The sequence below is a fragment of the Miniopterus schreibersii genome (genome assembly GCF_964146895.1).
Source record: "Miniopterus schreibersii genome assembly, chromosome: 22".
In the NCBI taxonomy this organism is placed as follows: domain Eukaryota; kingdom Metazoa; phylum Chordata; class Mammalia; order Chiroptera; family Miniopteridae; genus Miniopterus; species Miniopterus schreibersii.
The window spans coordinates 5,909,219-5,936,847 of record NC_138124.1 but is presented as its reverse complement, the minus strand read 5'-3'; the positions used below and the strand labels follow the sequence as shown (position 1 = coordinate 5,936,847).

Below are 27,629 nucleotides of genomic sequence, written 5' to 3'. Positions count from 1 at the left end.
CCCTGACTGGGAATTGAACCCCGATCGCCTGGATCCTAGGTCAACACTCAGCCGCTGAGCCACGCCTGGCCAGGCTCTTTTTCTTTTTTAATCTTCACCCGAGGATATGTTTTTATTGATTTTCAGAGAGAGAGGAAGGGAGAGAGAAATATTGATCAGTTGCCCCCCCCATTCCCCCTCCACACATGCCCCGACCAAGGATTGAATGTGCAACCTAAGTATGTGCCGATTGGGACTCGAACTTGCAACCTTTTGGTGTATGGGACGATGCTCCCACCAACTGAGCCACCTGGCCAGGGCCATTATACCACATTTTTACAGGTGCTTTTAGCTGGGTGTATGGAGGCTTTTTTAAATATAAGTATACTATATCTCATGTCTTTGTAACTTCATGGTCCTTTTTAGTTAAGTAGGGTTATTAGCTATCCTGAAGTGGGTAGGAAATCCTGACTGTGCATCATCTGTAATTGCTTACTGGTAATATGGTAACTTTCTGGTCAACAGTGCTGCAGGGAAAAATTGTGACCTAATTATGTTTTCACCCACTAATAACTAGTAGAAAATACTATGTTTTCTCTGCTTTTCTGTGTTAATTTAATCTGTATGTCTTGAATTGGCAGACCAACTTCACTGGCATGGGAAGTAAAGAAGATGTCTCCAGGACGTCATGTGATTCCAAGTCCATCAACAGATAGAATAAGCGTAACATCAAATGCTCGAAGAAGCTTAAATTTTGGGTGAGATGAACTTAAAAAATACCTACTAAGGCTTTCATTACAGTAAATTATTTTCTGTGGTTAATACACTTAAAGTATTATAAAACTGATACTCTGTTACAAAAATGCCCATGTATGTGGTCGTGTATCTGTTTGAAATTGTTTGAATAAAAAGTTTTTTAAAAAATCCAGGAGATTAAAGTTTAATTTTAGGAAATATAATATATTCAGATATAATTAGGTTCCAAGAATTTCATCCCATAAACATATTTCATGCTAAATGACTCATAATGTGAACTGACAGTTTCTTTCAAAACAAAGATGTACATATTATCATTGTGTTACTGTTATATAAATTACTTCTTTGTACATTATAATGTCAACACAGTTTTATAATCATTGTTTTATGCAGTTGTCTTTTAAGTCAGGAGAAGAAAAGAGCTACAGAAGAAAAAATACACTCATATAGTCTTGTGTATTTACTTATGTCATAACTTTTACTGGTGCTCTTTATTTCCTCGTGGATTCAAGTTATTGTGTAGTGTCCTCTCATTTCAGCCTGAAGGGGAATCCCTGTAGTATGACTTGTTGGACATGTCTGCTAGTGACAGTTTTTCTCAGTTTTTATTTATCTGAGAATATCTTAATTTATCCTTTAGTTTTTGAAGTATAGTTTTGCAGTGCATAAAATTCTTGGTTAAAAGTCGTTTTCTTTCAGCACTTTGAATATGTCCTCTCACTGCTTTCTGGCTTTCATAGTTTCTGATAAGAAGTCAGCTGTTATTCTCATTGGAGATCCTTTTAGGACATACCTCCCATTTCTCTTGCTGCTTTGCAGATTCTTTGTGTTTTGTCTCTTAGTAGTCTATGATGTATCTAATGTGGATCTTTGAGTTTATCCTACTTCAGGTTCATTGAGTGTTTTGGATGAGTAGATGAATATTTTTCATCACATTTGGGGAGTTTGTGTCTATTGCTTCTGCAAATATTCTTTTTGCCCTTTCTCTCTTCTCCTGGAATCCCACTTTACCTATGTTAGTACCCATGGTGGTGCATTCAGATGAAATGATCTGATAGTATTGCTTTAGATGAAGCTTGATGGACTTTGGAACCTTATAATTGATGAAACCAAGTGGCTGTATATTTAAGCACCATTTTAAGGGGAGTTCCTGTACAATGTATTCCATTGGTTAGTGGTTCAGAGTGTTGTATAGTGCATGTTTATTTTAACACTGGAAGCCTTTAATGCATGGTAAAAGTTCTTGTAATGATCTCTATCTGCTCATAATCATTGGATTAATTGACGCTCTTTATGATCACATTGTTCTAATCAAAACATACTATTTTATTCAGCATGCTGAAAAATTGTGGGTCAAAGGCTAACTTGAATATATCTACTCATTTCTGCTCTTACTGGTCGAAGGCTTACTCAGAATATGTAGTTAGTTACCAAACTTATTTATACAAGTTGTCTTCATTATTTTAACTCATGGTTTAAATATTAAGTAAATCAGTGAAATATGAGTGCAAAAAAGAGTTAGTGTTTCGGTGAAAATGAAGACAAGTTTTTGGAAAGCTTTGAAAAAGGCTAACTATTAAAGTTTTGCTGTTAAATGAGGTATATATAGGACAACTATGAAAGATTGGGGAAATGTTATTAAAGTTGAGAAGGATTAAATTGTTTAATAGGTGTTGCTAATTTCTCACTCCATTTTAAAAAAACCAGTATTGGACAGTGTAAGTGAAAATAACGTATCATGCTTGTGTTTCATGAAAGAAATATACACAAGGAAAAAGCCTCCTTTAACAGTGTGTGAATCAATAGATTTGCAAGTTAATGCACATTAGTTTTTTTAAAAGGTGTAAGTTTTAAATGAAAATAAAAAGTTTTAGGTATATATGCATTTTTTTTAAGATTCCCAATTTAACTGAAATTTTCTTTTAAACTGAACAGAGAGCTTCTGTATTATCTTTGTTCCCACATAATATACTGAATTAAATTAATGAAGTGTTAGACCAAGACAAATTTATGAATATATGTGCCTTAAATTGCTGTGGTAATATGTTACTCTTTGTTGTGGATACACACACATACACAAATACAATTTATTTAACATTTAAATCTATTAAGTATATATTTAAAATTTAACTTTTATATTTGATTTATTAAGGCAGCAGTCATTTTCTCCACAGGACTTCACCTGGCACAGTGGCTGCTCCCCGTCTGGCTCCCACAGGTGTTAGTTGGGCTGACAAGGTAAAGGCTCATCAGACAGGGTCTGCTGCTGCTTCAGATGTAGCCCCTGCTCAGTCTTGCCCACCAGTGATAGTGCAGAAGGCTTCCTGCAAAAATGGCAAGTGACTTTCAGTCATTCTTTTTTACGTAGTAGACAGGTGGATGTAGGTGGAAATATTTGCTTTATTTGAAATTGGAGCTAATAACATTACATATTTATCTTTTTGCATCATGTATATAATATTAATCTGCCTTACTTAAAACCATAAACTAATCTTAAAAACTGTATGAAAACATATGGAGATCATTCTTGTCTCAGGTTTGCCCTGTGTAAACTTTAAAGAGAATGAATTATTTTGTTAATTCATTTATAAGGTAGGTCCTTTATAACTCTTTTGACCTAAAGGAAAAAAAAGGCTGTTACATTCTCTAGGCAGTATACTTTTAAGTCACATGCCACTATTACATTTCATTAATATTTGAATATTAAAATACTCACTAAATATTGGCACTAAAATAATATTCTGTATTTATCTTTGCTCACACATCTGTTTTTTTATACCATCAGAATGATTAAGGGGCACAAATAAATAGGAGGGCTCTTATTTTGAGAGCTAAGCTGGTATTTATTGCATAAGAATTTCCTTCATAAAATGTTTTTATATAAATACCCAGAGTGGATTTATCTTTTACATCTATAGAGGCTTAGATTTTAGAGTGATAGTAATAATGAATTTGTGTTACGAGTTTAGGAGCATCACAAAACATATATTTATGACATATAGACACAGACAACAGTGTGGTGATAGCCAGAGGGAAAGGGGGTGGGAGGGTAGGTGGAGTTGGGCAATGAGGGGAAAATGGGGATGGAGAAAGACTTTGGGGCGATGGGTGCATGATACAATGTGCAGATGATGTTTTATTGAGTTGTGCATTTGAAATCTCTATGGTTTTATTCACCAATGTCACCCCAATAAATTCAATTTAAAAATTTTGAAATAATTTTAATAATAAAAAAAGAATACTGCTTTTTAAGACATTGCCACCTTTACATTATGGATGTGCTTTTTTGTTTTGTTTTGTTTCTCTATTTTGGCTTCAGTAAGTTGTGGTGATGTCTGTTTCCCCTCCCATTGAATCTGTGGTTGGCTTTGTGACTTGATATGATCAATAGAATGTGACAAGAGTGATGTTTGGTAAATTCCGAGCCTCGCCCGTTAAGAGAGCTTTTCAGGTGGGAGGAAAATGATCCCTGATGGAAACCCAAAAACACATGCAGGAATGAGGAGCACCAGCAGTAAATGTATGGGTGACATTAAATGTGTGTTTGCTGTGTGAGACAGTGTCATGTGGGGCCTGAGATATATGTAGAATGAAAAATCATGACAGTAATCCAAAAGATGTCAGAGGAATAAGCAGAATTTATATTTTTTAGGGTTGTAGCATTGTCTGTGAAATTACAGACATACTAATATGTATCAAACATTATAAGTCAAGAATATGTGTTATAAAATCAAGAAAACCACATGGAAGAGTAGAAGAATGTTCAACTAATAATAATCTTTTTGGTTAATCCACTAGAAGGCAAGAAATGAGAGAAAAGAAACAAAACAAATGAGACAAAACACATTTTTAGATGGTAGAAGTAAATGCAAATTTATCAAACCCTACTTTATGTACAAATGATCTAGATATTAAAATTTAACCACAAAGATTATAAGACTGCTTTAAAAATAAAGCCCCACTATAGTCTGCTTACAAGACTTATACCTTCAGTTTGAAAAAGTAAAAAGAAAAAGACAAGAAAAGATATTCTCTGCATGTCCTATTCACATCCAGTGTGGTGGTGGTGTAATACCAGACAAAGTAGACAAAGTAGAGAAGAAACATTTTAAAGAGAGATACTTTTTAATTGTTAAAGCGTCATTTCAAGAGACATAGAAAATCTAAATTTATATATACATATAAGTAACATCTTTAAAATGTATAAAGTAAAAACTCACAAATGAGAAGGAAAATTTAAAAATATATACTCATATTTGGAGATTTTAACATAACTTTCCCAACAACTGATAGTGCAAGAAGAGAAAAATCAGTAAAGATAAACAATCTGATTAATGAACTTCGCACAGTGGAAATGTCTAAGAAATAATGCTGGTTCTTTCCCTTTTTTCTTTTGATGCTTCAATCTGGAAACTTTTTACTGATATATCTTCTCTGTACCATATGTTGAATCCATATTTTCTTGAATAGGTTAATAATGGTAATTTTTAAAAATGTGTCTGAAAAGTAAAATATCTAAACTTGTGGATTTGTTATTTTAAAAACATTTTTGTTAGGTTTTCAGTTACTTGATCCTGTTTTGTAGCAATCCACATGCTATTTAATTAAATGTTTACGGTAGTACATTAAAAATTATAGAGGATCCTTCTAAAAATATATTTTTTTGGCAAGAAGATAAGAGTACAAGCAGACCACCTTAACTCTGTCAAAGTTTGGTTTGAGGTTTTATTAAAGTTGATATATTTTAGTTTTGTCTTTATTCTTTTTGGGCTATCAACTGAAAACCTAGGTTGTTTGCCAAGGCCACTACATTGCTGATCCTGTTTTCCAACTTTTGTTTCCTCAGCTCTGTACAGTTGCTACAAGATCTGCTTAGCTCATTAGCATCCCAGCTGCTGCTTTCTACAGGGTGTCTTGGAATCTTGCCCTGTATACGCAAAGCTTGCAGTTGTCAGACTTCTTAAGGAAAGATTGAATGCAGACTTTTTGACTCCCTTTCCTGCAGTTACCCCCTCTCCAAGATTTCCCCCCCTTAAGTCCCAGTTGCTTTAGACTCATTGAAATCCAGTATCTTTCTCAGCCAGACAAGGCTGCTGGTTTCTGCAGGGGCTTACTTCCCCTGCACTGTGAGTTCCAAGTATCTTCAGGGAAAATTCTGGGATCTTATGTTGTCCTTTCCTTTGCTCAGGGAATGCAGTTCCTCAAATCTTGCCTATATTGCTTGCTTTCCAATGGCTTTAAACAGCTCATTTATATATTTTGTCTAGCTTTATAGGTGTGTTTGGAGGAAAGAAGGTTAATTTTTATATAGGCTACTTTGTCATGGCTGTAACTATAATACATATTCAAACACACACAGAGCATTTACCAAAATTGACACATGCTGAGACATTACACAAGTTCCAACAAATTTCAGATGATTGAACTCATTCTGTCTCCCCCTCCCCCCACTGTCTTTTCTGAACACAGTGGAATTAAGTTAAAAACCAGTTAGAAAAAGATAACTATACAATTCTCAAATATTTGGAATTTTAGAGTATTTTTCTGAATAATTCATGAGTAAGAAGAAATAAAAAATGTAAAACAAATGAAAATGAACGTTTAAAATCTTGTGGGATTAAGGTAAAGCTATGCTTTAAGGAAAATTTCTAGCCTCAATTGCACATATTAGAGAAGTAGAAAACTTCAATCCACACTCTTTGTCTATCATGAGAAGTTAGAATAGAACAATAAGTGAAACCCAAGGAACAAACGTTTGTGGAGTAACATTGATCCCTGCCCCACAGTATTGTTATAGGAATTAGAGACCATGTGTGTGCATGTATGTAGATATGTGTATACACACACAATATACCTTGCATAATAATTAGTGTCATATTTGTATATTGCTTATATTTAATGGGAATTACATTCCTGGCATCACAAACCTGTCTCCTCTTTTTTCTCATTAGCATTCCTAGAAGTCTGTTAATTTTATTGTATAGGTTTTTGAAAATTTATGTCCTCTAAATAAACTTTATTATTTTCTTCCCTCAATTACACAGAACGGAAGGATGCTGAAGGATGGGAGACTGTTCAGAGAGGAAGGCCTGTTCGTTCACGATCAACAGCAGTGATGCCAAAAGTTTCAACACAAGCACTAAGGTCAAAGGATGACAGCGATAAAGAAAATGTACGTCTTTTACCAGATGAAAGCTTACAAAAAGGTGAATTTGTTGGAGATGGACCTTCTAATTCTACTGAAGCTCGGCCCAAAGACTTACTACATTCCTGTGACCGTCCTCTTGCTGAGAGAACCCAGGTAGTACATTCTGGAAATCTTTTACTGGATTTTTGTAAGGGGTGTGTGTGTGCTGGAATGCCTCATTTTTCTCCTTCATTTTTAACTTTTCACTGTGAAAAATTTCAAATCTACAGAAAAGGTGTAAGAATAAAACAGTGAACCCTCCTATAGCCTTTACCTAGATTCATAGGTTAATGCTCTGCCACATTTTTTTCTGTCTGTATTTACATGTCACACAAACATGTTGTGTGCTGAACATGTGAGAGTACTGGGCATCCATCGAAACAGTTCACCTTCAAGTACCACAGCACGTAGCTCCAAAGAAAAAGGAAACTATTAAATAGCCATGCTATAATTATAAAATTGAGGGAATTTGACATTTACATATTATTACCTGCTTATAGTCAGTATTCAGAATTTTCCAGTTGTCCTGGTAATTCCTTTTTTTTTTTTTTAATCCTCATCTGAGGATATGTTTTTCCTGATTTTAGAGAGAGAGAGAGAAACATGAATGTAAGAGAGAAACATTGATTAGCTGCCTCCTGCATGCACCCCAACTAAGGATCGAACCTACAACCTTTCAGTGTACCGGACGGTGCTCCAGCCAACTGAGCCACACTGACCAGGGCCCAATAATTTCTTCATAGAATTTTTCCCCCCTGATCCAGGATCCAATCTAGAATCACATATTGTATTTGGCTTTGTTTCTTTAATATCTTTCACCAAGAATAATTACTCGGCCTATATTTGTCTTTTTTGACATTAATATTTTAAAGAATACATTGCAGGATTTTTTGTAGAATGTCTTTTAATTTGTTAGTTCATTATTCAGTTTAGCTTAGGCAATTTTTAAAAACTAAAAAAATTTTCAGTTGCAGTTGAGATACAACATTATATTAGTTTCAGGTATACAATGTAGTGATTAGACATTTATATACCTGACAAAGTGACCCCAGTAAGTCTAGTACCCATCTGACACTGTACACAGTTATTACAGTATTCTGACTGTATTTCCTATACTGTACCTTATATTATGCAGTTGACAGAAATACAGCAATTGTCCTTAGCTTCGTTTCTAGAGGCATCTGTTAACAGTTTGCCCAAGTTTGTTGTTAACTTCAGTTACTTGGTTAAAGTGGTGTCCTCCTCCTTCATTTGGACTGTTCCTAAAAATGGTGAGGAAAGTAAGGATTATTTCCAACCTGTTCCTGCAATTCAGCTGTACTTTGCTAATATTTAGTGTAATTCTTTAAAATTAATATTTTCAGTCTATTTGAATTTTATTTTACTTATTTAATGAAGGAATGCATTTTTTAGATACTTGTTTGCATCAAGATTCATGAGTAGAATTTCATGTAAAATGACTAATGAAATATCATAGGTATGCTTTAATATGATGCAGGGGCTAAGTAAAAAAGTTGATATTTCTCAGTCTAGAATAGCATCTGCTTTTTCAAATTCTCTCCTTTTGCCTGTAGGGCGGAAACTGTACTAACATCCATGTTTCCTTCTTAATGATGATAATGGCTCTTAATCCTACATGGTTCGAGATGTACACATGTTTTAGCCCACATGAGATCGGAAGGTCCTCGTAGGCATTATATTATATTGTCTTTTTATTTCCCACAATATGGAGCAGAGTTCTAGATACATAGGAAATAATCAGTAGACATTTGTTGGATATAATGTTAAGAAACTTTTTGATGTAGGTAAAATTGACGAAGAAATTACATGTTATATCATTTAACAAACATTTAGCAGTTTTGCTAATGTGCATTTTAACTATAAACTTTAACAATACAGTATAAAAACTTTGCTGGTTTTTGTATAATGAATAAACTTACAGGATTTTGGAATTTCAGGACTAATCCATACATAAGACTTTTGAGTAATTAAACTATTGTTAAAATATTTCAGTATGAAAGTTCACTGCCGATGGTGGGCAAGCTAATCATAATATTTGTTTTCTCGACTGTCATTCTAAAAATGGAATTAGCACATTTATATATTTTTTCAACATTACTTTATAGTTGGGCTTTCATTTTGTTATATAAATGATATTGATTTTTTAATAAACAGGGTTGACTGTATTATAAACATCAGTAATGCTAATCTAAATATTGCCAAGAAGATTATAAACCATGGTGACTGATGTATAGATAATGTTGATAGCAATATAAACAACGTGATACAATTGAAATAATGCTTATGCTAAAATCAACACTTTGGGACACTTTAAGTTCTGACCAATAGAATTTTTTAAGTAGTTTATAAGACTTGACCAAGTTTAATATTTATATAAATAATTAATCAAACTCAGGGTTTTATGGCCACTGCAATATTTATCTAATGTTTATTTAAGTAGTGATGTGAGTTTTGAATTCAAAATTTTAGATTTCAGTTCTACATGGAGCTCATTACTCTTGAGTATAATTGGAAAACACAGCAGCATTCTTTCTGTACTCTGAGGTGAAAATAAAGGCTTATTTCTATTCACTAAAATGGACAGTTTTTAAAAAATGAATATGTATCTGGCCTAATTCAATGGTGTAATTGTTTTAGATTGTTTTCACATTGTTCGTTATGTGTTAAATATTCTTAAAGGGGAATGAGATGATGTCAGAATCTAAAGAATATGAATTTCATAATGAGACTGTGCTTCGATATACTGTACTATTTTATGGTGTATTTCTCTTTTAGATCTGAGAATTGGTATGTGCTATGTTGGGCCTTCATGAAAGATGCTTAGAGGTTGTATTAATGTTATCTAAAGAGAGCATGCTTTATATTTTTGAGTAAAATGCCCTCAAAGCATATATTTTGGTGGAAATTGCCTTTATTTGATAATAGTCTCCACAAAAAACATGTAAATACCTTTAGTTATTTGAATATAAGACAAATATTATACTTGTGACTAGATTTCTTTTGTGAGGCATATCTTAAAGTACTCATCAAGAACATGCTGCTGAAGTAAAATATAGTTACAATATATGCTGCTTAATTTTTTTAAAGCACTCAGTGTCTTATACATAGTAGGTGTGCAAATAAAATTTGTGGCTGCTTGCTTAATGGTTTATTTTTTACACTTGAAACATACAAAAAAGACGAGTGAGTTTTCTGCCAGCCGGTTAACAATTGCTTCACAGTTGATAGGATAAGCAGAATCAGCTTTTCTAAAGTGTATAGTTAGTACTTTTTAGTATCTCTGACTCATTCTGTAAATATATTTTGTTAGTTCACAGCGTGCACACTGGATGATGCCAAGAACTCTGGCAGTAGTAGCTTACAAGACAGTTCTGTGCGAAGTTCTGAAATACCTGCTGTTCATGCAGATACAGAGTGTGTTTCAGTTGTTCAGCAAGATGACGCACCTCCTTTGCATGCAAATGAAGAGAAATTTTCAGCAGAGAAAGCAAGGATAGAAAGTGAAATGGACTCTTCAGATATTTCAAATGTGAGTGCTGCTAACTTGGTAAGAACAACTTATCAGAATTCTGAGTAAATATATTAAAGCAATAATCTGTTATTGAGGCATAAACCCCAGTAATAATAAATTGTATTGTGTGGTACCTTACACTTTACAAAGCCCTTTTTTTTGTTTTATAAAGCATTCTATATATATTTTATCTTAACATTTTATTCTTATCAACCTTTTGAATATGGTTAAGATTCTTCTTGTTTTGTAGAGGAAGAAAATTAGACGGTGAGAGTTAAATAACTTACTCAAAATCTTTCCATTTGTATGGGAGTTGATCCAGTGTGTTTTAGTCCAGCATTAAGAAACTGAGCCAGTAACAAGTGTTCCTTGCAGGTGCACCCCTCTATAGGTGGCAGGTGGTGCCCACTAGGCTGGGTGTTCAATATTCTTGTCACAGTCCTTCAGACAGCTGCTTGGAGCTGGTGTTGAAGATGAAACTTACGTACCATCCCCATTGTAGATTTTTTAAAAATGCATTGATTTGTGATTATTTATAGGTTTATATTTTTGGATGAGTACTTATTTCTGCTCATGTCTTCCTGTTTCCCACTTTAGTATTAAGACACTGGACCAGGGGATAATCCAGAATAGGTCACGCTAGCTTTGTTTAAAAGGAACTTTCAGAAGAAACAGACACATGTGTGAAGTTGTCGAGAAAAATTATTCAAATTTTCTAAGTGACCACGACGTACTATAATTTCTTTCAAAACTTAGTGCCTCATCATGCTTAAAGATGCTGTCAGCAGATGATAATAGGCCAACTTACACGTCTCATAGAAAATGATATTAGATTTAAATGAAACAATATGGGCTGTTTAAGGGAGAAATAAAGTTTATAGTAATAAGGGAAACAAATATTTAAATTCCTTTAATAAGGAATAAAGAACAATTTGTGTTCTTTTTTAACCTTGGGTCTTTTAGTGTGAATGTATTTGTTTATTTATTTATTTATTTATTTATTTATTCATTCATTCATTCATTCATTCATTCAATATATCTTTATTGATTTCAGAGTGAGGGAGAGAGCGATAGAAACATCCATGATGAGAGAGTCATTGATCGGCTGCCTCCCACACACCCCCTGCTGGGGATCATGCCCACAACCCGGACACGTGCCCTGACCGGAAATCAAACCGAATTTTCCTAGATCCTAGGTCGATGCTCCACTGCTGAGTCACACCGGCCAGGCTTAACCTTGGGTCTTTTAGTGTGAAGGTTTTTAAAAGTTGAGCATCGTTGTGGTCATGTAAGTTGTAGATTTAATATATGGTGTAGAAATTGGTCATATTTATTGTTTTGCTTTTCATAGCTATATTAAGTTATTTATTTTGCAGATTGATTCTGTGAGAATCAAAGAGGAGAAAGATGCCATACTTAAATAGCATACGGTCAAAATTTGCTCCTCATTTTCATTTTTATCACATGCAAATAAGCTTGTAGTAGAATATTGAAAGACCTTGGTTATTTTGAGGGTCAAATAACCATACTTCAAAGAAAATAAGTTCTGCTTTAAATATGAAAATATTCATATTTAAATATTCTTAGAGTGCGCCAGTGTGGCTTGGCAGTTGAGCATCAACCTAGGATCCAGGAGATGACAGTTTGACTCCTGGTCAGGGCACAGGCCCGAGTTTCGGGCTCGATCCCCAGCAGGGGGCGTGCAGGAGGCAGCCGATCAATGACTCTCATCATTGATGTTTCTCTCTCTCTCCCTCTCCCTTCCTCTCTCTGAAATCAATAAATAATAAATAAATAAATAAGTAAGTAAGTAAATATTCTTGGAGGTATATTCTTAGAATTCTCAGAGGAATTTTGATTTGTTTTGTTTTTTTGTTGTTTTTTTAAATATATCGTTATTGATTTCAGAGAGGAAAGAAGAGGGAGAGAGAGATAGAAACATCAGTGACTCTCGAGAGAGTCATTGATTGAGCCCGAAACCCAGGCATGTGCCCTGACTGGGAATCAAACCCCAATCGCCTGAATCCTAGGTCGACGCTCAACCGCTGAGCCACGCCCGGCCGGGCTCAGAGGAATTTTGAATCAAGATTTTTAAAAATTGTTTTATTTGTCTTGGCAGCGATACTTCTGTGGGTTGCTCTAGATAAGCACCTCATAGCTAAGGTTCTACATGGTGTTAAAGAGAGTGCCTGCAGTAATGGGAGACCTATTTTCTCTCTTTCTCAATACAGTATTGTTACATAGCTGGTTAAAGTAAAAAAAAAAAAAAAAAAATCTGTAGTTCTCTTATTTAAGAGAAACTTCAGCAAAACATAACTGTGAGAACTTTTCTGTTTAAGGTCATCTTTTGCCGACATTGTAAAAACCTAGCTACCATGGATATATTTTTCAGATTTACTAAAGTTTCAGTTATTGAAAATTTAGAAATTTAAAAAATGATATATACAGATATTTATTTGAAATTCACAGTGTGGACAGTAAAACTTATATATGGATGATGGAATTATCACTTTATTCTTAACCTCTTCTGCTATGGTAAAGTCTTTTCAGGTCTTCAGAGACTAAATGGAAATGCACTTTGGGGAAGATACAGTTGAGGAAATGGGCTCATGTGTGAACTTTTTCTAAAGCTGAACATATTCAGCTTTAATATTTGTATTTTTAAATTGTTAGTTGTAATGTTTGTGTGGCACATTAACAGCAGTCAGTTTCTGTATTGTTCTGGGGTTTATAGACAGAAAGGTTATGATGTAAAGAGATAGGCTCGCATCTAAACTCCCTCACACCATTGTATTCCCCAGGGAGAGTTTTTTGTGGTGTGGGGAACAGTGTAGAGAGGAGCTGGAAGGGAGGAAGGGAAAACAGCGAGGTCAATTTTGTTGCTAATATTGTCCATGTCGCCTGTATCTGTGCCCTTTTTTGATACTTGTTCTATCAGTCAACAGAGGGACATGGAAATATCTGAATATAACGGGAACTATATTTGTATATGTATTTAGCTTTAGGGATTTGTAAATTAATGATTCTAATGTATATTACTTATAATACTTATGCATATATCTAAGTTAGGTATCATGACCTTTACAGCATAAATTCTATGTTTTCTTTATAGTATAATGTTTTCCTTTTATTTTTAAGATATTTTACCTATAACTTTTGAATTTTTTGCATGCAAATGAAATTGACACTGTCATTAATAATAATACCTGTTATTTATACAACTTCACAGTTTCTCATACACAGCAGTCTGGTAAAGAAGGTAAGTCATGGATTATTGTACCATTTTATGGAATATAAAATAGGCTCTTGGTTTTAAGAAACTTCCATCTCACACAGCTGGTGAGTGGTTGGGCCCATACAGGACCCCAGGTTTTATAATTCTAGAAGAACGCTATGTTATGCATACTGTTGAGTATGCGATTAGAATATAAAGAATGAGATCACTGAACTTTCCACTCAAGTGATGATTCTTCATTCTGTTTGTTTTTAACTTTATAGTCCATGGCAGAAGTTCTTGCTAAAAAGGAAGAGCTAGCAGATCGCCTGGAAAAGGCCAATGAAGAAGCCATCGCTAGTGCTATTGCCGAAGAGGAACAGTTAACGAGAGAAATTGAAGCTGAAGAAAACAATGATATTAATATCGAAACGGACAACGACAGTGATTTTTCTGTGAGCCTTTAGAATTTTTTACTTGATTGTTAAAAAAACGTATATTCAGAAATAAAATTCTTAGGGCCAGAAGGAACTAGAGTTCATTCATCTAGTCCTATTTAAAATTACTTTTAAAAATTAACTTCATTAATGATATCATTCTTTGTGATTAAGACATATAATAAATAGTAGCAAATCTTATTTTAGCATGACCATTCGTAATAGTTTTTAATATAATGCAATTGACAAGTTAGAAGTTACTTTCCTTTTACAAATCTCAAAATTAAATCTCAAAGTAAGAACTGAGCATTGCTCAGATTGTAGTCGTAGGGACTGAAGAAGGATCTAAGGTATTTTACTGATTTTATTCTAATCAAAAGCAAATGATACACTGCCTCACTGTCACTAAGTGCTCAAGATATGTGTGTTGATGAAAGAGATTTCTGAAAGAATGAAAGTAACTGTAAATGTTTCAAATATTTTTCTATTACATCTTAATGCCCAACAAATAATCTTGAGCTCCTCTGATGTATGCTCTGAATATGTCACAACTTACGTAGCACTAGTATGCTATATCAGTATAGTATAGTATAGTATAGTATAGTATAGTATAGTATAGTATAGTATAGTAGAATGTATTATAACAGTATAGGCCAATATGTTTCTTTTAAATTTACTTGATTTGTCTCTGCTATTAAATGACAAGTAGATTTGTCTTCCTCTTAAAATGTTTTTTTTATTTGGTGATTATTGTGACCACAAGAGGTATGTAGCTTTATTCTAGTTTTGAACTATTTGTTAAATGAAATGTACTAGCATCAGGTAGAAAAATTTTATGTATAGTTTATTTTTTTAAGGTTATAATTGTGTTCAAATATTTGTTTTTGAATTTTCCTTATTACATTTTAGGCCAGCATGGGCAGTGGAAATGTATTTTTCTGTGGTATGTCTATGGACTGGAACGATGTCCTTGCAGATTATGAAGGTATTGTGTGTGTGTGTATGTGTGTTATGTGTACAGGTAGAGGGTATAAAATAGATGATCTTATTATACGAGTTTCTATGTAAAACATTTTGAGTAGGAATGCTGATGCCTTTTAAAAGTCTGTTCTCAAGTGTTTTATAGAACTGTGTGGTTAAATAGTAACAGTGGTTTTCTCTTTTAATGAACAGCTCGTGAATCTTGGCGCCAGAATACATCCTGGGGTGATATTGTAGAGGAGGAACCTGCTAGACCTCCAGGACATGGAATTCACATGCATGAAAAACTTTCCTCCCCATCTCGTAAAAGGTCTGGCCTCTGAAAATTAACTTAACAATATTTCACAGGAGGGAAACTGGCCACTCTTGATTATTAAATAGAGTTGCTACATAACATTTTAAGGCACAGTACTCAGGACATTTCAGATCCTTTGAAACGTGACAGAGTTTTCCTGAAATGTTAGACTGAAATTAGTTTTGTGTGCTTTCTGTATTTATTTTTAGAACTTTGAAGACTAAAGAAAATATTTTTGGTTTTATCATGTAAACATTCATGTTGCCTGTTTATTTTCTTGTATTAATAGAACAATTGCAGAATCTAAGAAGAAACATGAAGAAAAACAGATGAAAGCACAGCAGCTAAGGGAAAAGTTACGTGAAGAGAAAACATTAAAGCTTCAGAAATTGTTAGAAAGGGTGAGTTTTTAATATTTAGGAAATTATGATAGCCTTAAATTGATGGGCTTATTTTCAAAATGAATTTTTTTCCGGTCTGAGAGAAGCTAAAAGAACTATAAAAAACAATAAAATGGTCTAGGAAACAAAAGCATTTATGTGTTAAATTACAGAGGTTACCTATAAAAAGAATTTGTCATTCCTAAGTTAGCTAGTAAATTCTTGTTTTGCAGTGTCAGCAGGGATTATTGAAGCAGAACTCTGTTTTTTGCCACTTTCATTGCAGGGTGTCCTTAGGGAGTTTTGTACAAAGTGTAGAATGACTCAGTAGGACAATTTTGAGCCTCAGATTGTCAGGTTTGAATAAGTGGGGCAGTAATGAGATTTATAGAAGAAATTCTTAGATTATTTGGAGCGTGTTACTTCTGATCAGTGTGGCATAGTGGAAGGAACATGGCCCTGATGGCTAACCAGGCCAAATCCTGATTTTGCTACATAAGATACAGTGCCTTGGTCAAGTTACTTTTAACAGTACTGATTTTAGTTTCTTTATCTGTAAACTGACAATTATCATTAACCAGTTGCGATGATTAAATGTGGCAAGTGTGTAAAACAGTAGCATGTTCTAGGACAGCTGTTGGCTGTTGCTCAGTTTATGGTCATTTTTGTTACCTACACATGGCAGATGTAGATGAGTAAGTACTATGTGAGTTATGTGTTCTATGTAACAAACAACCTCAAAACTTGGAGCTTACAACAACACACATTTATTAGCTCACAGTTTCTGTGGGCATGGAAATGGAGAGTGGCTTGCATAGTGACTTTTGTTCAGAGTTTCTCATGAGGTGTAGTCAAGCTGTTGGCTGGGGCAGCAGTCACTGGAGCTTACAGATCCAGTTCCACACTTACTCGTGGTTATTGCAAGCCTCAGGTCCTCTTATCAGCTGGCTGTAGACCTCAGCTCCTCACTTTCTTCATGACATGGCCTCTAGCATCCCCTAAGGTAGCATCTGAGAGGGAGAGAAAGAAAGGGCAAGCGAGCTGCTGGAATGGCAGCTGCACTGTCTTTATAGCCTAACCTCAGAAGCAATGTACCATCGCATTTGCTGTGTTCTGTTGGTCACACTCCTGATACAGTGTGGGAAGGACTCACACAAGGGCTGCTTACCAGGTAGCTGGGGTCACTGGGAGTTGTCTTGGTGTTTGTAGCTTACACGGTATGACAAAAAATATATGACCATTACACCGCCTGTGTCACCTGCTGGTGCTAGGAGGGAGTACTAATATGCATAGATTAAATATATCATTTGCTTTACTTATAATGTGTATTTTAAATTTGGGAGAGATGATTGGACCAAATTGAATATCTATAAAAATGAAGTAGCATAAGGTTCTCTTTAATAGAATAGAAAAGTTGACTAGGAAAGGAAGGTAATCTGATGTTTTTCTTTACCTCAATCTCAAGAGTTTGCCATTATTTTTATTTTAATCATTTAGAACGAATAAATAAAAAATGAAAAACAGTCTCCATCTTGTGGGATTCTAAAAGAGTTCATATATTTCATTTTCAGTTTTAGAGAAGTGCTCTAACAACCACAATATCCCCTCTTACTGTGTTTTTAATACAAATAAAATTACATGGTTTGTTTTCTCACTATATCTTATAGCCTCCAGTTATCTGGAGATTAGTTCTTGAAATTGTGTATTACAGGTTCTCTGGTTTAATTTTCCCATCAATTTAGGTACCCCTTCCATTACTTTTAATGATAAATACTACCTTGCATGTGTATAATGGGTATTGTTTCAACACTGTGTTCCATACGTGGTCTCACATGATCACCACAATAACTGTGTGAAATACACAGTTGAACAGGTACTGAACGCCATTTTACAGGTGTGAAAACTAAATGTAGGAGTATCTAAGTGCTATTTCCAGTGTTACTACCTTATCTAGGGCTTTAAGGACCTTTCCTCTAGAGTCTAATCCATGCTGTTTCTGCATCATACTTTTTTAGGTGCTTAAACACAAAATTATGTAGCTAAAATTCAACTGAAATGTTAGTTTCTTTCCCACTCATGTTGAGCCAACATCTGATTTTCTACAGTTTATTTCATTGGTGCTGGATCTGATTTCCTGGAGCACACTAGTCTTTTACCTCTGTTTGATAATTGTTTTAAGGAATTAAAGGCAACTATTATATCTGCTTTTGTTCATCTGCATACAAAACTCTCTTTTTTCCTTATGCAAATGAATGTGATTTTTCAGACTTCTCACCATTTTTCAACCGCTAGGATAAAATTACTTAATTGTCGTGAATATTGTTACTAGAGCCATTAGGTTAATAAGGCCAATAAATATACACTATTTTCATTTTAAGTGTACCCATAGTGCAATATAATAATGAGAGCAAGTATTTCTATTGAGCCATGTCTAATGCACTGTTAACTCTTTCCACGTATAATTCCTAAATCTTTCATCAGTTTGCACTTCTGTTAAATGACTGTGTATGCTGAAAGTAATGTGATAATTCACTATATGCAGGAAAAAGATGTCCGGAAGTGGAAGGAAGAATTGCTAGATCAACGACGTAGGATGATGGAAGAGAAATTGCTTCATGCAGAATTTAAACGAGAGGTGCAGTTACAAGCAATTGTTAAAAAAGCACAAGAGGAAGAAGCTAAGGTAAGTATACCTTAGGTGCTTTGAACATTGAATTAGTTACCCAGGTCCTTTTTGCAGTTGTTACATAAGAAGCTGATGTTTATCAAATGTCTAGTTTGTCCAGAATAACAGCATTTTTATATGCTTATTTAAAGCTTATTAGGTACAGTTTCTTATCTTTACAATAATCCTATGAGATATAGCTTTATTTTATAGGTGTAATTGACAGACAGTAGATACCACCGTATGTAAAGCATTAGTATGATTAGTTCTGACACGTATATATAATCCTGCAAGTATCAGTATCATGAAGATTATAAACAATTCCATCACCCTCAAAAGTGTCTTCATGCTTCCTTGTAATTCATTCCTTCCTGCAACGTTACCATGCAATTTCTGATCTGCTTTTTGTCACTGTAGCTGTTAACATTTTCTAGAATTTTATATGAATGGAATCATACAGTATGTACCTTTCCTCTGGTGTCTTTCACTCAGCGTAGTTATTTTGATTTCATCCCTGCTGTTGTGTATGCCAGTTACTTTTTCATTGCTGAGAAGTATGTACCACTGAATAGAACTACTGTAATTTGTTAATTCAGTCAGCTGTTGATGGACATTTGTTTTCAGATACAGCTGCATCGAACATTTACACACATAGTAGTTCAGTACCTTGTACCTAATTGTCACTCACTCAGTAGTGTATGTTGAAGAAAAATGATTTGTTATTCAAGGTTTTTCCTAAGGTTTGTCCAAAACCACCTGTTTAAATCTTAAGTAATTTGCATGGTTGCAGATTACAGTGATATTATGTAGAACTTTATAAGATGGCCTCTGTAAGAATCCTAATTTATTTATTGACTTAAAAATATTTTCTATGACAAACCTTAATTTTTTCTAAACCAGTTCTTACTAAGGCCTGTGGATTTATTTTATAAGTGGGTTATTCTCAGTTTTGGAGGTAAATATTGAAAGAAAAGACTCATAAGTTATTAAATTTTTGTTTTATGCCTTCACACTGGTTTATGTTTTAATATTAAGACTGTTAAGTTTATTTTTGTGGTATGCCCTAGAATTAACTTGATTTGAAATTCACTCTTTGCTTTTATTAAGGTAAATGAAATTGCCTTCATAAATACCCTTGAAGCCCAGAATAAACGCCATGATGTTTTATCGAAATTGAAGGAATACGAGCAGAGGCTTAATGAGTTACAGGAAGAGCGTCAGCGAAGGCAGGAAGAAAAGCAAGCACGTGATGAAGCTGTTCAGGTAGAATTTTGTTTCACAAGCATTTATTGAGCACCTGCCGTAACCTAGGCATGAAGAGGGGGTTGCCAAATTCTTTCTTAAGCTGCCATAAACATGGCCATGACTATGAAGCAAAGCACTTCGATGTCCAAGAGATTTCAAAAGGCTTAAAAGTTAGGACATACCTTTCTAATTTCTTTGCCTTCGGTTTATGTTCTTTATTTATAGGTATATAGATTTATGATGCATATTTATTTTTTCTGTTTTATTTTAGTCGTTACCCAAGGATATTTTTCCATTGCTTTTCAGAGACAGTAGAAGGAAGGGAGAGAGAGAGAGAAACATCGATGTGAGAGGGACACATCGATTGGTTGCCTCCCTCATGAGCCCCGACCAGGGCTGGGGATCGAGCCTGCAACTGAGATATGTGCCCTTGGCCGGAATCAAACCTGGGACCCTTCAGTCCTAGGGCCAGTGCTCTAACCGCTGAGCCAGTCTGGCTAGGGTGCATATTACTTTATAAAGTCGTGCTTCATTTATTTAACAGATATTTATGGAACTCTTGCCCTGCGCAAGATGCTTTTGTGGAGTAGAAAATTTCCTATCCCTAGGATACTTAAAGTTTAGTAAGGAAAATACTAGCTGAATTTACTAACTTTTGCTCATTACCAATTCTCTTTTCCACTTACTAAAACCAGAAATTAGGCACTCCATTTGGATAGTAGGGGTCATGAGATGGGTGCCCCTTGACCCTCTTGGCTTCTCTTGGGGTATGTACAGGCCTGTGTGTCTAGAAGGAAAATGGAGCAAGAAGCTGAGTCTGAGGGACAGCCCTAAGCCCTCTGACCAAGGTCCTGGAATAGTGTATTTCGGTCACTCCTAAACCGGAGGCATGGATACATGGAACAGACTGACAGATGTCAGAGGAGGGGGGTGGGGTGGGGACTGGATGAAAAAATGTGAAGAAATTAGCCAAAGAACGTACCCATACTCATAGCCCTTGGACACAGACAACGGTGTGCTGATGGCCAGAGGGAAGGTGGGTGGGGGGATGGGGGACATCTGTAGTAGTGTCAACAATAAAAATAAAGTAAAAAAAGAAGAGGAGATGGGAGAGGCTGTGAGAGCTAACTGGGGAATGGAGATGACCCGAAAGAAACGCATTAGTACGGCTAGTAATATGGTGAAAATTAGCAAAAGTACTACCGGGCAAAAATATACCAAGGGCACAATATTTCACTTTGAAGTTTTCCCTATTTTGGTGAAGTATCTTCTGTCTTGATGATGATGATAACTACTATTGTTATTGGTCTTTCAGAAAATTAAGGCACAGATATAATATAACTAGACCAGAGTCACCCTGCTGGTACATAAGGGGATCCAGAAACAAAATTAGGGAATCAGACCCAGTGCCCACTCTCTCAACCACTGTGCTAACATATATTGCCCCTTTCTCCTTGCCACAAGCTTTTCTTCACTAATTCCTTTACGAAAGCTTCGTTCAGGTACAAAATCTGTTAACTATGCTTGCTTCATGATGTTCTGGCATTTTCTAAAGTGAGTAACCATAAAATACCTGAAAACCAGGCATCTTTGATGTTTGATTTTTGTTTAAATTCTGTGAAGCATACCTAGTGACAAGCCAGGCATCTCCTTGGTTTAAATACATACGTTTATGTTAGAGGTATATCACCTTTAGTCATTTTCATTTTGCACATAATTCTAACATCTTTTCAAACATTTCTGACATTAGGAGCGAAAGAGAGCGCTAGAGGCAGAACGGCAGGCCCGCGTAGAGGAGTTGCTGATGAAGAGGAAGGAACAGGAAGCGCGGATTGAACAGCAGAGGCAAGAGAAAGAAAAAGCCCGTGAGGACGCAGCCAGGGAAAGAGCTAGGTACTCATGTGCTACCTTGATTTTGATCCTGGTGAACACTGCAGAATATTCAAATCAAGTCTTAAAGCCATTTGCTGTCCTGTAGATATTTTTAGAAATAGTCCCAAATACAGAAATGTTGTACTAAATTTTGATTTCTCAGCATTATGACATCACGTTAAAATGAAAACCTTTTGAACATTTCTGTTGAATGGGAAATGTGATATTTCAAGAGTTTGTGGTTGCAAGAAATAGAGTCTGATTCTTGTTTGCTTAATTAAGCAAAGGGAATTTTTAGGAACATATTGGGAGCATAAGTGGTAGGAGGTTAGAGGGACCAGGCTTGGAAGTGGTCGGGCATGAGAGCCCAGGCCACAAGAGCCACAGCAGTGGTCTTATGGTGGAAACAGTCTGGTCAGCATGTTGTCACTCTGATTACAATAAATGACCTTCAGCCATCCCTTCATTTTAAAATCACTTGTTTAAGATTAAAAGACCCAGGAAAAAGCATGTAATTGGCCAAGCCTAAGTCCCTTTGGTTTGGTGTATACCTTGCTGACATGTGATTTTTTTTCTGACCTTTTAATTGTGGCAAATTTGGTGGGTGTGAAAACATATGCTCTAACCACTGGATGCACCGGCCAGGGCTAGATATCTATTCATAACATGCCAGAGGTTCATGCTCTCCACTGGACTTATGATGGATTTTTTGTTAACATTGGTCGCCTGGTGAAGATAGTGCTTGTCAGGTTTCTCCCTTGTGTAGTTACTTTAAAAATTTCCCTATGCTCCCCTCCTTGGACACAAGCCACTAAGTGTAGCCCACACTTCGTTATGAGAATTCCCCTAGAACTTACTTGCAGTATTGGACGTTTGTCTGTCCTCTCCCATCACTCATTCATTTATTTATTTGCTTATTTATTTTTATGTCAGTGTGGACTTACTTATATATATTTTTATGGTTTAGGTTATAAATTATGTTATTCATTTTGTTGCTCAAGTTGTTCTCACATTGGACGAGCTCTTTCATTTGACTCCGTGTCCCTTTGACATACTTCAGTGTTTTCTTGAGCGCTGCCTTACTTTCTGACGCTGCACGATGCTCCAGACTCATCGTGTTTTCCATGGGCCACCCCAGACTCAGCCGTTTGTTCAAGGATCCTCATTCCTTTCACTGGAACGCTGTTTTAAACTGTTTCTCTTTCTCTGTTGAGATTCCCTGTTTGTGAAATCATTGTCATAATATTTTTCTTTATTTTGGCATACTTTTAATTATTTGAACATGTTTATAATCGCTGTGTTGCAGTCTTTGTCTGCTAACTCCAGCATATGACTTCATTCAGACCGTTTTGATTGACTGCTTTTTTCCTAAGCATGGTCATACTTCTCTGTATGTCTCATAATTTGTTTGGGATTTTTTTGTTTGTTTCCTCTCCTGTTCTCTGTGTGAGTTCATGCCTTTTCTATTCTTTTCTTGTGGTTTTACTGGCATATTTAAGTGACAGTCCTAGAGCTTATTTAAACCCCTGCCTGGATCCAGAAACCTGTTTCATAACTAATAATCTCTGTTGCTTTCCAAGCACCTAATGAACAATACATCTGGGACTTAACAGGCACTTAGAAAAAATAATTTTAAAAAATAATAACCCTTTAGAATATATAACCCTATGAATCCTATGAATCCTAATTGTACTTTTTAACCACGTGGTTTGTCTTCCACTGTGTTCTCTCAGAGACAGGGAAGAGCGACTGGCCGCACTCACAGCTGCTCAGCAGGAGGCTATGGAGGAACTACAGAAAAAAATCCAGCTCAAGGTGGGGATATTGTGTATCTTTTTTTTTTTTTTAAATCCTCACTAGAGGATGTTTTTTTCCATTGATTTTTTTTTTTTTTGGAGAGAGTGGAGGGGAAGGAGGAAGAGAGGGGGAGGAGAGAGGGAGAGAGAAACATTGATGTGAGAGAGAGACATGGATTGGTTGCCTCCCACCCGTGCTCCAACCAGGCCGGTGGATGGAGCCTGCAACCAAGGTATGTGCCCTTGACCAGAACTCGAACCTGCAACCCTTTGGTCCGTGTGCCGATGCTCTAACCACTGCGCAAAACTGTCCAGGGCAATACTTACTCTTTTCCAAATTTATTTGACTATGGGACCTCTTCCACAAAGCTCTTATTAATATCCCATGGTGTAGCTCCATGGAGCACACTGTAGGAAACGTAACTGTCCATGCAGGAGACTAAAGGGCTTTATGTAAATTCTTGTCCTCACTGTCGAAGTTAACATTGAATTAAGACATTGTGCTATTATTTTAGAAGATTTAATGGAAATATTTTTTCAAGTTATCAGTTTAATTTGAGTAACTGTTTATATTCTCACGCTCTGACTTCATCTACAGCATGATGAAAGCATTCGAAGGCATATGGAACAGATTGAACAAAGAAAAGAAAAAGCTGCTGAGTTAAGCAGCGGACGACACGCAAACACTGATTATGCTCCCAAACTGACCCCTTATGAGAGAAAGAAGCAGTGTTCTCTCTGCAATGTACTGGTGGGTTGTCATTATCAATATTGTGAAGATATAATTTATTACTAGAGTTTATTACACTATGAAAATATACTCTCCCTGTTTTTTAAAACTCACACTAAGGCATCTGCTGAGTACCATGAATTTCTTTCCTCATTTTTATGCAAAGTAAATAGTACAAGAATAGTATCAGCATTTAGGAGTAGAAGTGCATGCGGAAGCACAAACTTCTGCTAGGCTGGAAGTGTACCTGCTTAGTGCTAGCCCGAGGCAATGTGTTTGGGTATTGGTACCGAAAAAGAAAAGGCATGTCTTCAGTGCTAAAACTTGAACCTTAATGCCTAGAGGAAATGATGTCCTGTTAAGGTTGGCTGTAATGACATGCCTTTTTTCACCATGTCTATTCCAGAGGATTCTCAGAATTGCATTCTAAAGAAGACGTTTGTAAGCCTAGTATGTAAATGCTTGAGTGATCTCAGCTTGCATATGGGACGCTGGGTTGGCTGTGGAACGTTAAAATGAGATGTAATTCTGTGCTGATTACATTGCTTGGATCATGTGCTTTTAGATCTCGTCAGAGGTGTATCTGTTTAGCCACATTAAAGGGAGAAAGCACCAGCAAGCCGTGAGAGAGAGTAGCAGCATCCAAGGGCGAGAGCTCTCAGACGAGGAAGTGGTGAGTTTCACTTTTTCATTTACACATTTATGATGAAAAAAAGAAAGAAACCAACAAATCACCTTGGTTATGTTTCTGAAAAGAGCAGTACTTCCTCAGAAAGAGCCTCAGGCAAGTCCTTAAGGAGATATTCCAGAAGAAGACATTGTTATAAGAGATGGCAGCTCCATGTGTGCTATTGCCCATGAAGACCTTCCAGTGGGACGGGACGTGGGGTTGGAAGACAATGATATTGATGATCCTGACCCTACGTTTGTTTGCGTCTTAGTTATTAACAGAAAGTTTAAAAGTAAAAAAGAATTTGAATAGAAAAAAGTCCTATAAGGGTATAAAGAAAGAAATATTTTTAATAGCTGTATAGTGTGTTTGTGTTTTAAGCTACGTGTTATTACAAAAGGTGAAAATATTTTAAAGTTTATAGAGTATGAAAGTTACAGAAAGCTAAGGTTAGTTTATTCTTGAAGAAAGATAATTTTAAAAATAAGCTTAGTGTAGCCCAAGTTTTCAGTAATGTCCTAGACCTTCACACTCACTCACCACTCACTCCCTGACTCACCCAGAGCAACTTCCAGCCCTGTATAAACTCCATTCATGGTAAGTGCACCATTTTTATCTTCTATGCGTATTTTTACTGTACCTTTTCTGTGTTTAGATATGTTTAGATACACAAATACTGGCCATTGTGCTACAGTTGCCTCAAGTATTCAGTACAGTAACTTGCCTACAGACTGTAGCCTTGGAGCAGTAGGCTATTCCATACAGCCCACGTGTGCGGCAGGCTGCATCACATAGGTGTGTGAGTGACTCTGTGATGCTCAGTAACAGTGAAATCGACGTACAATGCATTTCTCAGAATGAATTGCTGTCGTTAAACGATGCATCACTGTAGTTATTTTTAGTTATAGCCTCTTCGTCCCGAACACAAGTGTGTAATATAACACACCAGTTGTATAGTATAGGAAGGCAATTTTGTATTTCTCACGTGTAAGTTTCATTTTTAATCAGTGAAGGTATCTATAGTACACATACTTGTTCTACTTACAGTTATTACTTGTCATCTGTGATGTCTTTATATCATATACATCTGGTCTGTGACCCTTCTTCTTTGACATATAAGATTTTATTTATACCACCTCTGACCTAATAAAGTTGTACCTTTGACCTTATGCATTTGACATATCAGATAACTTACTCTTGATCTTTGACACATTTTGTTTTAAGCCTGTTAAACATAATAGGTAGCTGCCCCGGAAGAAAGGTTTAATGTTTTGTGTTTTTATCTTAATTTGACCAGGAAATTCTTTTTGTTTCTTGACCCTTCACAAAAAGAGCTGTTTGATGTTTGATTTTTTTTCCTCTTTCATCATCTTAGAATCCAAATGATAAAAGTATGTGATTTTTAAAGGTCAAAACAAATGGGTGCTAGTTTAAATACATTCCTAAATTTAATTTTTCTTGTGTATTGCTAGAGAAATAATGAAGTTTGTTTTAATTAAAACTCAGATTTCTTTGTAGTTTGGTCTTTGATTCATCTAAAGAAGCTGATAATGATTTTCGTGGAAGTTGTGTGAAGTATATAAGCTCTGTTTGTTAGCCTGTGTACATAAATATAGTGAAAATAATAGTCTTTCATGTAATTCATGGAAAATATGAAAAGGAGTTTTATGAAGGATCTTAAGTTAACTATAGTTTATTGGATGTTTACAACCAAGAGTCGTTTTATGAATCCCAAATTAGTGTATACAACTTTGAAAAATTATGCTAACTAGATGATTGAAATAAAAAATGAAATTTTAAATTAGCAAAAACATAAAGCCATCACTGTATTTAGTAAAATAAGAAGTTGATCTCTTTGTCTAGAGTGTGTCTAGCATTGAAGTGGAAGAAGCAGTAGATGTCTCCCAGAGTTGATGGCAGCCTGGGAAATAATAGATAATTCTTAACAGATTCATTCATTTCCTTACCTGCTTCTCTTTGTTAGTAGAAGCAGAAGCATTTACTCTCTTGTTATAATCATGTTAAGAAAACATCTTGTTTGCTTTTCAACAGATAATGAAGTCAGATGAACAAACTGGGACTCACTTAGAATACATCATTTTTTCCCCAATACCCCAGTAGGTTACATTTAAAGTTAGTTTGAGAAATAATCTGAAAAGTCTTACCCTTTCTTACAGAACAAAGCTTCCATTGCCCTCATTTTCTCTTTAAGAGGATGTGAGAATGTTTATAGTTGTGTGTGAGAGAGACAGAACTCTAACATGCATGTGGAGTCAGCATGTAGTCCACACACATATATGGCTGATTGTTATTAATACATTTCTTGCAACTTTTGGAATTCTTATGGTGGGAAATTCACTTACAGTATAACTAGGATGTGCAGAGACTACATAGCTATCTATTCATAGCTGATTTAGTCTCCTTTATTGGTTCAAGGAAAAAATTTTAACTAGGTAACACTAGTTCTAAACCTTAGTTTGATCCAATAATTTTAAAAGTTCTCTAGTTAGTACACACAGCCTCTTTTGTTTCTGTTGTTTTTTTTTCTTTTTAATCCTCACCCGAGGATATTTTTTCCGTTGCTCTTCAGAGAGAGTGGGGGGGGGGCAGAGAGAGAAATATCAATGTGAGAGAGACACATGGAGTGGTCGCCTCCTGCTTGTGCGCCAACCAGGGCCGGTGATCAAGCCTGCAACTGAGGTACGTGCCCTTGGCTGGAATCGAACCCAAGACCCTTCAGTCCACAGGCCGACGCTCTAACCACTGAGCAAAACCGGCTAGGGCATCTCTGAGTTTCTGACATAACCTCTCTTCTGGCCCCTTGAAGGCCTCCACCCACCACAGGGTTCACACCACATAAGAGTGAGGGCATTTGGGAAAGCTAAACTGC

The 27,629-nt window shown here is 35.7% G+C and overlaps 1 protein-coding gene across 4 annotated transcripts in view; it reads left to right on the top strand.

Annotated features, from left to right (window-relative positions):
- The window catches only part of SCAPER (S-phase cyclin A associated protein in the ER), a 149,466-nt gene that overhangs the window by 18,180 nt on the left and 103,657 nt on the right, over nucleotides 1–27,629 (top strand). For 2 of the 4 annotated variants that reach the window (XM_081124700.1, XM_081124699.1), the window contains exons 7-20: nucleotides 621–737; nucleotides 2,910–3,070; nucleotides 6,780–7,036; nucleotides 10,254–10,472; nucleotides 13,953–14,123; nucleotides 15,015–15,090; nucleotides 15,279–15,396; nucleotides 15,671–15,782; nucleotides 18,304–18,444; nucleotides 19,534–19,689; nucleotides 21,422–21,564; nucleotides 23,277–23,358; nucleotides 23,938–24,090; nucleotides 24,635–24,742. In XM_081124700.1, coding sequence (XP_080980826.1) covers nucleotides 621–737; nucleotides 2,910–3,070; nucleotides 6,780–7,036; nucleotides 10,254–10,472; nucleotides 13,953–14,123; nucleotides 15,015–15,090; nucleotides 15,279–15,396; nucleotides 15,671–15,782; nucleotides 18,304–18,444; nucleotides 19,534–19,689; nucleotides 21,422–21,564; nucleotides 23,277–23,358; nucleotides 23,938–24,090; nucleotides 24,635–24,742 — 2,014 coding nt within the window. Of the gene's footprint in view, nucleotides 1–620; nucleotides 738–2,909; nucleotides 3,071–6,779; nucleotides 7,037–10,253; nucleotides 10,491–13,952; nucleotides 14,124–15,014; nucleotides 15,091–15,278; nucleotides 15,397–15,670; nucleotides 15,783–18,303; nucleotides 18,445–19,533; nucleotides 19,690–21,421; nucleotides 21,565–23,276; nucleotides 23,359–23,937; nucleotides 24,091–24,634; nucleotides 24,743–27,629 lie in introns of all 4 variants that reach the window. The other 2 variants (XM_081124698.1, XM_081124697.1) reach the window with 1 other exon arrangement.